This window comes from Pinus tabuliformis, chromosome 4_2, assembly GCF_031772625.1.
Source record: "Pinus tabuliformis cultivar Carrire ecotype Pingquan chromosome 4_2, CPIR1, whole genome shotgun sequence".
In the NCBI taxonomy this organism is placed as follows: domain Eukaryota; kingdom Viridiplantae; phylum Streptophyta; class Pinopsida; order Pinales; family Pinaceae; genus Pinus; species Pinus tabuliformis.
In genome coordinates, this window is record NC_142304.1 from 499,203,474 (window position 1) to 499,218,384 (window position 14,911).

The 14,911-nt window shown below is 37.7% G+C and overlaps 1 protein-coding gene across 2 annotated transcripts in view; it reads left to right on the forward strand.

The window, feature by feature from the left end:
- Positions 1 to 4,793: 4,793 nt before the first annotated feature.
- The window catches only part of LOC149170175 (putative uncharacterized protein YDL057W), a 380,775-nt gene continuing 370,657 nt past the window's right edge, over positions 4,794 to 14,911 (forward strand). Inside the window, exon 1 of one of the 2 annotated variants that reach the window (XM_089428932.1) lies at positions 4,794 to 5,166. In XM_089428932.1, the coding sequence (XP_089285058.1) occupies positions 5,161 to 5,166 (6 nt within the window). In that variant the 5' untranslated portion in view covers positions 4,794 to 5,160. The remainder of the gene's footprint in view (positions 5,167 to 14,911) is intronic. The other variant, XM_089428931.1, reaches the window with a different exon arrangement.

Sequence of the window (14,911 nt, forward strand, 5' to 3'; positions counted from 1 at the left end):
GCATAAAATGACATGAGGGAACAATGGTTCTTAGCAATTCTCAGATAAGTACAAGATCCCTATGTCTAATTCTATTGGTTACAACTGTAGATTACATGCTTGCTACATGTTTGATGAAATGCCCGTCATGGCTAGTAGGGGTATGATTAAGGTCTTGTTTAAATGATTACTTTTGCATCATTGTTTCCCTGTTCTTTTACTGCTCTTAAGTTATCATTCCATTCTTGGTAGTGACCTAAGCTCTGGGCCTAAAAAAGTGGCTGAAATCCTGGGGACATTGGCATAGAACTGACAAAATGAGTCTCTGGATGCTGGCAGGCAAGCCTGTGAGAGTGATTGTGGGTTTCTGGTTGCTGTCATGCCTATAGCATTAGAGTGACTAAGTCTTAAGTTGGTCAAAACTTCAGTAGGACCTAAGGGCAAGCCGTCTGAAGTGTTGGATTGGTTCTTGAGGGACTTGAAGATGATGTTGAATGTCTGCGTGTTATGGTTCCATCGATTCCACTTCCTTAAGGTCACATAGGAGGTCAAATCCAATCAAGTAAACTCTTGTCGCATGTGTTACCCTGGTTGGCATGGTTACTTGGGTAGATGTGTGAGGAGGGTGTTACAGAAAAATTGGAGAAATTTTCAACTCCAATCGATTCTATAAGGCACCACTTCCATGTTATTTGTCATTATGATAGTGTGCATTCTCTAAAACATGAAAACACTAAGCAATTACAAGGGAATGTTTCCTATAGCAATCCAAAAAATCAAATAACAAAAATAAAACGCAATTGGCTACCTCTTAAGTCAATTTTGGAAGCTTTTCCTTTGGCACAAAGCTTGAATCTTGCTTCTCTAAGTCCACATCGATATCCTTAGTATCCAATTTCTTTTCTTGAGGCCTCGTTGCACTTGTCTAGTAGTATTCTGAAGTTGTGAGGAGAGATGCATGGCTTAGAAACCTTGGAGTGTTGATAACCTTATGCATATTGCCTTTTTAAAATGAAGGCACGACCATTGCTGCCACCCACCAAGTTTATCAAAGCAAACCTGCAATGACTTGGATAACCAATTATTCTTAATCTATTGTATTTTTACTTAACCAGTAGAAGTATTCGTAACTAACAAGCAAAAGTATTTATTGTAATCCATCCATCCTCCGTAGCAGCAAAGCTATCAATCCTCCCAACAAAGCTATCAGTGGCAATTCCTTAGTCTAGTGGTAGTTGAAGAGTGTAGAGAGCTACATATTTATTTTTCCAACGAGTGAAGCCACTATTTGGCCTTAAGAAAGAGCATTATTTCTGTGGCCAGGCACATTCATGAATCGACTGCATAAGTGGGACATGATAATAGCATAAATGAGTGCATAGCTTGTTGTATTAATAATTGGACGATTATTCAAATGAATAAAGTCGGGTGTAAAGTATAATATAATAATGTGACATCATGATTGATAATGTTTATAACAATGTGAATAAAACATTGAGTATCTATTTCCATTATACCTTACTTCACCTAGATCGATTAAATGTTTCTTATGTTGGTGGTATTCTTCTCTCCAAACCCTAGTGGCTGGCTAGCCATTGCTTCCTCCAAATACAATGAGACTTTGACTTTAGTATCTTTGTTGAAAAAATGCAATATATTAGGATATTTGTGTTCTATATCTTTTGTGAAAGTGATGACCATTCATAAACACCATACAATAATTTCTCTGTCAGTGTCTCATCTCTTTAGATGTGATAATCTAATCACCAATGACACTACAGGGTGATTAGACATCACAATTGAAGTGCACATTGCTTTATTTTTGTGCCTCTTTATTATCATCATTATCAATTTTTGTGCCACTAATTTAAATATTTTATGTTAATATGGAATTATTATGTGAGTGGCTTTACTTCATGTCATGCTTTAAAGAATCTATTCTCACAAGTATTATCATGTCAGTGGTTTTAAGAATATATTAAAGGAAAAGTAAATGAATCATTTTGAAATCATAAAAAAAAGATAAATTCAATGAAGATATTATTTGCATGCATATTTGATTGTCTATTTGTATGGAATTTTTCAAAATAGTGACTAAATCATTTAATTTGTGTTATAGTATGATAAATTAAAAAAATAAAATTATTGTATATTTTTATGGTGTTGTCAAAACACTGATTACTTAGTTTAATCCGTGTTGTAATACAATAAATTAAAAAAAGAAGAAGTAATTTTGAATAATTAATCATTTAAATTGTAATTTTAATATTTTTTAGGTTCAAAAATTTAAATATTTTTATAGTTTTAGATTTAAATCAATGAAATTATAATATATGATGATAAACTTGTAAAATTTATTTTTTTAATAATAAAAAATTATGTCATATATGCAATAAAATAATAAAAAAATGTACAAAAATGAAAATAACCATATAAATAAATAAAAAACTACAATACAATTCAACCAAAAAAATTGGAAAATATTGCTCCAAAACCTTTTAATATTTCTTTTTGCTTTGCAGAAAACAATATGTAAGGTTGCAAACTATTGATTACATGTAACTAATTCACAATTTGTCTCTTACATATACCCAATTTTGTTTATATGATTTGACAACCATATACTTCCTTGATAGTTTCGCACTCTCATGCGACCAGTCATTCATCATATTTTTCAAGACTTGCAAGTAGAAACTCTGATTAAAAATAAATAAATTTTAATAACTATACGACAGTTAATCTTATTTTTACTGAGTAAGCCTATTTATATATAAATGTCTTTCGAATTAATCACATCATTATAATTTGGTCGACGTTTCAAACCAACTAATGTGGTTCATCCAGGACAAGGTATAATATATATTATATATGATATATTACAGAAGGTACAATTTTCAAAATACTGAGCGAAATGTAAACAAAACAAGAAAATGGTTAAATTTTAGTAATTATATTGCAGCTAAGTCTATTTATATCGTATATAGGAATTTTTTTATTTTCAACATTATACCATCTGCCATATAAAATTATTAAAAATGTGTTCACATGCATTCTCAATCCTTTGATTTATTAAAATTTACATTTTTCAAACATATAAATGTATCACTATTATATATCACCATTTTGAAATTAGAAAGTTATCACCAATGCTCAAACAACATAACTCTAATTACATTATCATTAGTCCGAGAGTTTGATAAGATGGTAGTGAGGTTAGCTCTCAGAATTACCCAGAACAGAGAGGATCTCTCAGATGGGTCTGGCAACCAACAACCATATGAGTGGTGGTATTTCCTTCATGACACCATATTAGGCATCAATAATTGATTGAACCTGCACTCCTACACTGGAGCCAACTCTACACTTTTCGCTTCCGAAAATGACAACAATGGGTGGCGTTGGAGCGACCCCAAGATTTCGTAATTGATCACTTACATTTTGCAGACCGGAGAGCAAGACAATGATTCATAGATGTAATTTCAAGAATGAGAAAATCAATCATATACATGATCAGAGGGATCAAAGAGATTCATTTCGTCAACGATCAGAAATAAATTCAGCGAATCCATTATTCACCCCACAAAAGATAGGCTGCTAAGACAATACATTTGTGCAGTTATTAACAGAGGCATTCACGCGTGGGCACAATTACTACTTACATAGCACATGAGGAGCTCCATTGGTTCCCTTTCAACGAGGGGCTCAGATCTGACGTCTACTTTGTCGGAGCTTGACGGAGCAACCTTGAAGGATTTATGAATAGATAGATCTTTATCATGTGAACTGGGGACTAAGAAGACTTCCCGGCAACCCCGGGAAGGATGCTAGTATAGCGATAGTCACACTTGTAAAGCGTGATCCCATCGGCTAAAATCCAGATGCAACAATCAAAAGAAACAATTGGCCTTGGCAAGAAGCGGTGCATGGTCACGTTCATCCTCTCTCTACAATCGAGCACCTTGAATAACAACAACTCCTTTGTTAACTTCTCTCTGGGCACAGATGATATGGGAAAATAGAATATATCCATGGGCACATATGATGAAGCCCAAGGAGCCGGTTCCAAGCATGCCTGAATCGCCGGTTGAAGAAAAAGTGGAAACCCCGACGGTTGAAGAAGTTGAAAAGCCAGAGGAGCATGAAATCGGTTGATAACTGCCGAACACAAGTAGTCGGTTCACAATTTAATTAGGAGTCGGTGGTAGAATCCAATGGCTAACATTTTTCAATCGTCTAACACTCAATCCAACGTTGCAGACGAGTACAGAGTGGTAGCTGGGGGAGTTCTTCTCAGAGGGGAACGCCTTATGACGTAACAAGTTAATAATATCCATGGTAAAATGGAGATAAATATCCATAATTAGGAATCTTGTTATATTGTAAATATTAAATTTCCATTTAAAAATATTATAAAATAAAATATTTTGATTTTAAAATAAGTTATAATTTTTTAGCATATAGCCATAATATTATAACAAAACTTAACTATTATAATACATTATTACAATTCAATTTAAAACTAGGAAAAAAAACAAAATACAGTAATCAACTCATTAAAAAAAATAATTTACATTTTAAAAATTAAAAATTATTTTTTAATTTTCAAAATATTTTATTAAATTACATATAATCTATTTAATGTTTGAGAATAATGTTTTTTAACCCAAATAAAAAAGGATATAATTTATTTAAATTTTGTAAATATAGGTTTTTAACCCAAATAAAAAACAATATAATTTACAAAAACATAGAATTCAGAACTCTAAATTTAAGAAATTCTCCATATAAATAATTTAATTCCAAACATAGATAAAACACCAAAACTCAAGAGAGATATTTGACCTTAGAGTTTGTTTCGATATTGAAAAGGGGAAATTTGTTTTCCATCCAGTTTTTAAAATTCGGACGCTTTCGACTGCATTACGCGGTTCGCGCCCCACTCATCTGTTGCTGCCTACAGGAATTAGGATTTTAAATTTCGCCATCAAATCCTGCAAAGGGTTCAATTCGAACTGTTCGCGGTGTATTACGTGGTTCGCGCCTATTCATTGGTTGCTACCTACAAGAATTAGGATTTTATCTTCTGCCATCAAATCCTGCAAAGGGTTCAATTCAAAAGAGATGAAGGATTAGAATTTATCTTCCGCCATCTAATCCTGAACAGGGTTTAATTCAAAGAAAATGAAGGTAAAAACGCCATATAACTATATTTCTGTGCATATTTCAATTCCATTGCAAGTGCTGAATTTACAACTTTGTTTGCTTTATTGTTAGAAACATTTCTCAGATTGTCGAACGTCTTAACAATTTGAAACGATTGACTGCAATTATTTAATTGTTTTTCCTTAAAATCGGGTTAATTATGGGAGTTTATCGTTATTAAATTATTTTATTCCGTTAGGAGGTACTCAATTAATCAGGCGAAGGGAATAATATATGGTTTTCAGTCAGACTAAGTGTTCTGTCAACTTAGCTTTTATTTCCCTCCGAATACAATTCGTCCACTCTCAATGCCCTAAGTGAGTGAGAGAGTGTGAAATTGCTCTCAATCCCCCAAGTGAGTGAGAGAGTGTGAAAGTGCTGGTACCTTGCCATCTTATCAATAATTTGCTCACAAAGAGCCAACATATCAGAAGGGGAATTTAAACCTAGAGAGGGTAACAATTTTTCCTATCAATCATTCACACTAACCCGATTGACAGCCTTTTTGGAGGAAAAAACGCAATTAAAAAGAGTGGGAAACACTCTCCTTAGATATATAGATGGTTGCTATGCTGCCCAGTACAATCTCAAGAATTCACCTTCGCAATCGATATACAAGATACGATGCATCTTAGAGACAACTACTCACCCCGGGTACCCTTGTCTTTTGAATCCTCAAGTACTTGTTCTCTGAAGTTACACATGAAGAATTTCAAACAAAACAGAAAAAATATACTCACCCCCATATACTTGTAAAACCCTCGGGAAGACTAAATGTCATCGGTTCAAATTCAATTGAGACTCTCAGGTTTACGAGTTATTATTGTTCTCGTAGTTGTGCCGCCCTACATTTGGAGATTCGTGGGAAGAGAGTCATCCCGTGAGGTAAAATCCTTGGGAGAAAAGAAAGATCATGGCTGACCCTGCATACAAATACTATAACAGTCACAAACAGACTTGTAGGTCTTAAAATGGGTGGATTCCATGGATTGTCGTTAATAATTCACGACCATTGACTTGTATGGTTAAGCTTACCCAAATGGATGTATAGTACTCAATAAAGTGGCTGTCTTCTATGTCATGCATGCTATTTTGTTCTAAGAGCACAACGTACCCTCCCTTCTTAAGAGATTCAGCCTCAAAGCATGGTGATCTATTATTGCTTTCGAAGGAAAGCTTTGATCTTCCATGTTGTTTGCTCCTCTGACAAGCCCTTTTGTTTGAGTCTATATTTTATAATTTTTCTTCTTATATCCTTTATGTATATTTCTTGTATATTTTTTGGTTCCATGGTAATACAACCTTTCTCATCTATCGTTGGTGACTCTTTCTAGCTAGTTGCCTCGTTCCAATTTCATTTTTATACATGAAACATGGGTGACATCATGCATCAACCCTTTGTTTGTTGGCAATGACTTGAATCTAATAAAGTTCAAAGAACTTTGGTTGGAGCTTGATCTTCCCTTTGTTATTTGGTGACATTGTTGTATATGACCATACTTTGGATGAAGACCATGATTCCCACTTCAAAGTTTCTCTTGCTACACCATTGGTTTGCTCGCTACTTCATGTGCTTTATTGCTATGCTAAGTTTGTCCTTTAAGACATTAACAATTTCTTGCCTTCTTTTGATTGAGTCATAAGTTGTTACTAGTTAGTACTCGAGATTCTTCAATGATTATGCATTTTATAGAGGAGGCTTATACTCATACAAGGCTCTAGATGCGCCAAGTTTGCGGTGGTGCGGCCCCCCCTCGAATTTGCTCATGAAGCATGCTCCGAGCAGGAGCGACCCCGGGAGCGCCCTCCTAAAAAAACTTGCACTCCTTGCCAATTCGGGAGCAATAGAGGTAGCTATTGAAGATTGGAAACATGAATTTTTTAGTGGGGCAACCTAATGTCAAAGCGTATGGCCCTAGCACTGATATGCAATTCATGGTAATGTTAAATTCTTAAAGTAAAAGTGACATTCTACTTTATCTTTTATTTTCATATTTTTACTTAAATTTTTAACATTACCATGAAATGACTTAGGATGTTTGAGAGTGTGGTTCCGACCTCATTAGATTTCATATGGAGAAAGTAGAAATTTAGATCTCAATCAAAATCCAGCAGAGTTATTAGTTTTTCAGGATTTTAGGATTGGGGGGATTGCAATGTTTCCATTGGTTTTTGTCATGTACTAGGGTATGGAACTCAGCACATGACTACTCAGATAAGTTTAAGACCGACATCAACATTGCAGAACCATTAATTCAAACAATTGAAAGTATTGGGCCATGCAATGTCATCCAAGTCATCACCAATAATGCTTCTAATTGTAAGGCAATGGGAGCAATTATTGATGATAGATACCCCAACATTTTTTGGTCTGGCTGTTTGGTTCACACAATGAACCTTTTGATGCATGATATTATTAAGATAAAGGAACCTTAATACAAATGGATTGGTTCATTGTACAAGAAAGGCAAGAAAATGATAATATTCGTTACCGATCATAAGAATACCCATGGCCTTTTCCGTTGTCACTCAAGGTTGGAGCTATTGAAGATAGCAAAGACTAGATCTGCTAACTATTACCTCACCTTTAGGTGCCTTTTGAAGGTAAGAGGGGCATTGGCTAGCATGTTATCAAGTAAATCATGGCATATATTAAAGGACAAGGCTGCAACGAATTTGACAATGAAGATTTTCAAGAGATGGAGGACACCGTTCTTGATGGTCACTTTTGGACAGGTGTGAGGAATGTTTTGCAGTTCTCCAAGCTCATTTATAACATGATCCGTTTTGCAAATACAAATGTGCCAGTGATTGGGGAGGTGTATGAGCAGATAGATAAAGTGCTAGGGAAAATAAAAGATATTGTTGGGCCGAAAGATCCCATCTTGTATGATCATATGCACAAACATGTGGTCAAAAGGTGTTCTACTCCATGCTTTGGCGTATGTCCTTACGCCAAATTACTACTCTCCATCTTGGTTGGCCCAACTTGCACCTGGGGGTGGGGTTAGGAGAAAATCCCATATAGATCTAGAGGCACAAAATGGGTATTGATCGCATTAGACAAGCTAGTGCCTGACATGGATGAGTGTGCCAGATTGCGTGGATAATTAGGCAAATACTTTAGTCGAACTGGAGTGTTTGGTTCTTTGCACGTTATTGATGATAGAGATAGAATGGATCCTATTGAGTGGCGGAACATGTATGGCTCTGGGGGACCTTTGGTAAAATTGGCAGTTAAAGTGCTTGCACAAGTAGTTAATACTTCTTTTGCAGAGAGGTGTTGGAGCACCTATAGCTTCATCCACAATGATAAAAGAAACCGCCTCAGTGAAAACCAAGCAAAACAATTGGTTTATGTACACTACAACTTGAGGTTGTTGACACATTATAGTGACCAAGCTCGATATGATAGAGCATATGTCACTTGGGATAACAACGCGGACAAGGACAATTTGGAGGATGAAACCTTAATTTGTAACAAGTGGAAGCAGAACTTATGAAAGATGATGATGAAGCAACAACAACAATATCAACAACCATGCCACCCCCATCATCCACTAGCAGTGCTTTAGTTGCACCAGCGTTGCCGCCACCTCCATCTGCAGCCTCATATGGAGGTCATGTGCCTTCTAGTTTTGGACGTGGGCATTCGAATATGCGGGAGGAGACTCCCAATAAACCACGAGAAAATAAATTAGAAATTTCTTGTGGCAAGAGGAAAATGTAGTAGATAATAGATTTACTTGTCTTTTATAGTTTCTAGTACTTTTTATAACTATTGAGTCTTTCATATTTATTATGGTATTTTTTATAAACAACATATGACAATTCAAAGTTCGAAGTTGGCAATTATAACTCATTGGTAATGAATTATGAATCTGATGCTTCGTGAAAGTTGAAACGTTTCATTTCATGTTTGATATTCTTTGTTATAGTTTGGTAATGGTTACAAGTACAAGTTTAGTGATGCCAGATGTTATATTTTGAATTTTGAAAATTTGAAACTTTAAGATTGATGAATCATGAGAATCGATATGTTGTAACTTGTGGACACGTGGTTGATGAAGATTATAAGTACTAAATGATTGATGTTATATGGTTTGGTCCATGATTTTATGTGTTTTAGATCTAATTCATCATTCTACATGCTTTTGTTGACATATATGTATCAAAATATATAAAAATATACATTATATAAAATTCGCTCCTGACCCGGAAGCTTCTGAAAATTGTCACTCCTCACTCCTGCTTCCAAGCAGCCTTGAGATGGGCACATCCTTGTTATTGAGGTTTATGCCACATTGTACTAGTATTTCTCCAAGTGCAACCATTTTTACTATCTACTTTTTTTTATCTCTTACATAAATTCTCAAGTTACCCCTCTAGGCATTTGTTGACTACTTTTGTTTGCTCATCAATTTGTTGGGTGTAGGCCATGCTTATGTTAGATGTTGTTCCTTGCAAATGGAAGGGTTCTTGTCAAAGGCCACTAGTAAATATTGAGTCCCAATCACATGCTATTATTTTTGGAAGCTAATAAAAATTGACGTATATTCTTTATAAACACTAGAGGACAAGCTTAGAGCCCTCTAGGTTAAGAGATGACCAACTTCACTCCCACCCACACAGAATATTACTTGATGGTAGCCTTACCAAATTCCAATAGGTAGAACTCAAGTTGTCCAGGGATTGGGACACAACGACATAGAAAGAAGGAAACTAGGTAGTGATTTGAGATCTCAAAGTCATCGTCTGTGATTTGGCCCCTCTGGGATACTCTTGCCCTTGGGCCAAATGATGGTCTTGCTCAGCTGGGGGACAAGTTAGGGAGAGTAAGCCCACCATCTCTATTGGTTGATAGAATTGTAATGATGTGCTTTGGTCTTCTCCAGGTACGCTTTGTGATGCAGTGGGGTCTTCTGACCTCCTTTTCCTCGCAGTGATGCATGCGAGCCCCATGCAGACACCACCCCCAGTCCATGGTACCATTGGGCATGGTCTTGTCGATAGGAGACAAGATTTAACAATGTCAAAGGATCCAGGGGGTTTCTTATCTAATATGGGTTCCCTCTAGCGCTAGGTCATTATGTTGTCATCAAATGAACATGTCAGATTGTTGTGGGTCCAATTCCATCATAATAGACCCCTCCTTTGAGACATCTACATTGCAGTTTGCTACTTCGCCCTAGACTCATTGCACTTCTTAGGGAGTTTGAGGGAGACCCTTTCCTTGATCTCCACATTGACATCTACCACTACACTTTTGGAGAACTCGTTCTTCTAGGTGACTTCAATGCTTGTATCGAAAATCTATAGGTATCCCTTCATGATAGAGCCAAGGATGCAATTTGTCTCTAGGAGTTAGAGCCATAGTCCGTGGGGCTTCATAAAAGTTCAAAGGACATTAATGGGCCCCTCACACATTATGCAAGACACCTTTTGCAACTAGATGAATCCCACAGGTTATTGATCTCGAATGGGCTCCCTTATTTTTTGGGTTTAGGAGATTTTACTTGCTTCCTCCATAGTGGGAGAGCCAGTGTGGTTGATTATGCCTTGGCCAACTAGGATCTTCTTCCATGTATCTGTCACTTTTTGGAATCCCACCTCTCTCTGGCATACCACACCCTTCTGACCTTCTCTCTCTGTACACACCTCCCCTTCCTCCCACCCCACCACTGCCCCATACCACCTTCCTTTTTGATAGAGATTACACCAACTCCTACAACACCTACCTTAAGGAGTTGCTCCCCCCATTTTCCACTTCAGATTACTTGACACAATCACAACCAAATGCAAGATACTTTCCATGGTCTTCATGGAGGTAATCCTTGAATGTTACTCCCACTTTACTCATCATCAAACCCATAAGCCTACCCCTGGATATTTTACACAATATTTTCGGGATTATGCATCACTAGGAGAAGATGTCCAAACAACCATGAGCTTTAATGAGTTTAGTAGCATTAAGTACATAAATAGGCCCAGGAGAACAAAACAAAACCATGATCTATTGCGCAATGTTGGGAAACTATCCATTCCCTCTTTCGATGGGTCATCCAAGTGTTTGACAAGGGTTTGGGTACAAAAGTTAGACATATACTTCCAACTTAACCCAATGTTGGAAGCAAAGGCTATCAAATTTGCCACCTTGCATTTGGAAGGGGAAGCGCATGAATGGTGGTACCATGGATTGGTCACCCTAGCACATTCTAGAATCACTTCCTACGAGGACTTCACACAAAGTGTGATAGATTGGTTTGATAGGAAGGATCTGAAGATACACTTTAGAGAGCTGGCACAACTCATGTAGACTGGGACACCAGAGTCCTACATTTCAGAACTTCAGTGGGTAGTGGTCATGGTGATAGAAATATTTGAGCAAAGATCGATCATGCTCTTCATGAAAGGTTTAACCGAACCCCTACATGGTTGGGTTGAGGCTTTCAAGCCCACTACCCTACAGGATGCCATCACCAAGACACGAGACATGGGAGATGCAGTACCTAAAGCTAAAATTCCATCCAAACCATTCATCCCTCAAAAGAAAAAATATAAGAATCCATTTCAAAGACAGTGGACTGGGAAGGATAGGTTGGATGATGAGACTAGGAGTGAACTGAGAAGGAAGAAACTCTACTTCACTTGCAAGGAACCCTGGGAACCAGGGCACAGATGCTTGGGCAAGGGGAAGGTCCACTTTATTGAAGTGGTCTTAGGCAACGATGATGAAGAGGATACAACACCAACACCAAGCAATGAGCTTAGCAGTTATGAAGAAGAGCAGTCCCTTGAGGACGTTAAAGGAGATGAGAAACCTTGGACAAGAATCAAAGGTGGTACTATCACCACTTTTTTTGGCATCCCTAGATATTACACATTCAGGATTAGGGGGGTCATATAGGGGCAACGAATCACAATTCTGGTCAATGGTGGAACTCTGCACAATTTCATCGATGCAACTTTGGTGGCAAGGAGAGGTATTCCTATAGAGGAGTTTGAGGGCTTCAATTTTGTGGTATTTGGTGGGTACAACATGACATGCATGCAGGTGATCCCACGTTTGAGCGTGACACTAGGTAACTATACATTCACCGATGATTTATATGTAGTAGATCTTGCAGAGATCAATGTCGTATTGGGGGTGCAATGGTTATACTCGTTGGGAAAATTCTCAATGAACTACCAGGTAATTGAGATGGAATTGAAGGTAACGAATGGTAGCAAGGTAGTATTGAGAGTTATGTCCAATGGCAGTCCTCGAATTGTATAAGCTAAGAGAATGGAGGCTATATTATGAGCCAAAAGTCATCCAATAGCAAGGTTATATTCAACTATTGTGGAATGGGCATGACTAGGTTTTTAGAGAGATTCCCCTAGGGATACCTCTTGATAGGGGCTTTGAGCACACCATAGAGCTAGAGGAGGGGTCCAAACCTATGATCACCACACCGTACAGGCACCTGAAGAAATTCAAGGATGAGATAGAGAAGGCCATCAAAGAATTGCTAGCTATGGCTCACATCAGACCTAGCTCGAGTCCATTTGCCTCATTAGTAGTTCTGGTGAAGAAAGATGGCACACGTAGGATGTGCATCGACTACTAAGCGATGAATAAGAAGACCATCAAAAATAGGTACCCCATCCCTAGAATCGATGATCTGCTCGATGAGTTGCATGGAGCAATATATTTCTCAAAGATTGATCTGCGGTTAGGTTATCATCAGATCCAAGTTCAAGAGCAACATGTGCTTAAGGCAACTTTCAAGCGCCACTATAGGCATTTTGAATTCTTGGTCATGCCATTTGGGTTGACTAATGCACTGACCTCTTTCCAGTCATGTATGAATCACATCTTCAACAAGTAGTTGAGGAAGTTATTATTGGTATTCTTTGATGACATCTTCATATACAACAAAACATGGAAGGAGCACTTGGGACATTTGGATGAGATTTTGGGTGTTTTGAAGGAACAATCACTTTATGGCAAGTTATGCCAAGGCATCAAAATGCGAGTTCGGGATGACCCAAATCCTTTATTTGGGACATATAAATAGTGCACGAGGAGTACAGGTGCATCAGGAGAAGACATGCCATACTGGATTAGCCCACACTTAGGAATCTTTCCTAGTTACGAGGATTCTTTGGGATTTGCAGCTATTACAAGCGGTTTGTCAAAGGATTCTCTCAATTAGGCGCACCATTGACAACCTTGACAAAGAAAGGGGCGTTTAGAGGGACATAAGAGTCGTATAGAGCATTTAACAAGCTCAAGGAGGTGTTGAGATCATGCTTGGTGTTGGCACTTCCCGACTTCAGCCAACCCTTTGTATTGGAGCGTGATGCTTCGGGTGAAGGGATAAGAGACGTGCTGATGCAGAATAAACACCCAATAGCTTTCAAGAGTCAGAAACTTAGGGATCCAAAGAGAGTTTATTCCATCTACGACAAAGAGATTCTCACCATTATGCACGCCTTGACGAAATTCAGACAATACTTGGTAGGGGGCATATTTGTGGTCAAAACATATTACAATAACTTACGACACTTCTTGGAGCAAAAGGACTTGAATGCAAGATAATAGAAATGGGTAAGTAAGATCCAGGCCTATGATTTTGACGTTGAGTATGTGAAAGGCAAGAAGAATGTTGTGGCCGATGTACTTTCTAAGAAAGTAGCCACATGTTCACTCATGGAGATACATAGGATTGGAAGGCCCACCACTTGGTGGAATATTCCAAAAACAAGTTTGCTTGTGATCTAATGGACAACCTAATCCAGGATGATAGGTACAAAATAGTATATGAAATCGTTTTCTCTAAAGACAAGGTATATTTGGTCCTTGAATTCATATCATTAAATCAATATAAATATGCCTGCCTATATGATTATTCATGTAGCAAATCCCAAAGCGAATGCAAACCCAATCACATGGAGGATAATGAGGGCAGAAGGTGGGAAAATATGGTTTCCATGCGAGGTAAGAGGAATCTCTAAGAGAAGGAACACGAGTCAATCTAGAAGTGTGGGCCCTTCCCTCTAAGTACACAATAGTGGAACGAATGATTGCCCTTAAGAACTTATCACAATCATTGCTTATAATATTGTGCTTTGTAGATGCCACAAGGTCATGATGAGAAGGGAACGAAGGGTGAGGGAAAGGAGTGCAACAAATAGGTTGCTCAATAGAGGGGAGGTCATGGAGTGATCACAACCCTGAGGGTGTGTCCAAGGAGATAAAGTATAGTTAATGAGGGGCTCCTTCGTGACACTATACTCAGAAGGGGGAAAGGGCTCATGGTCACTTGAGATCATATGACAGGGAGTGAGGGAATCACTCATGAATGACTCAAAATGATGAACAAGAAGGAAAGGTGTTGGAGGAGGTGAGGTATTGTGTTCAATGGGACTCATTTCCTGAAAATCATATCCTAAAGGCTCAAGTGATTTGGATATATTTCCAGAATCACGAGGAAGGTAGGTAGGAGCAAGGGACTTATCAATTCCCTCATCATTAGTATCAAAGATAAGGTTTTCCCAAAAAGGAGAATCAATTATTTCCAACTGCCCTCTTTTATGCAAGGGTAAATAATGATCCTCCTTTCTAAGGGTATCGATGGATATGCTATCATAAATAAAGGGCAAATCAATCCCAACTTCATCCTCCCTGTCGGTGTCATAAATGGGAGCACAATCAAATTGAGGACCAACAATTTCCCATTTCTCC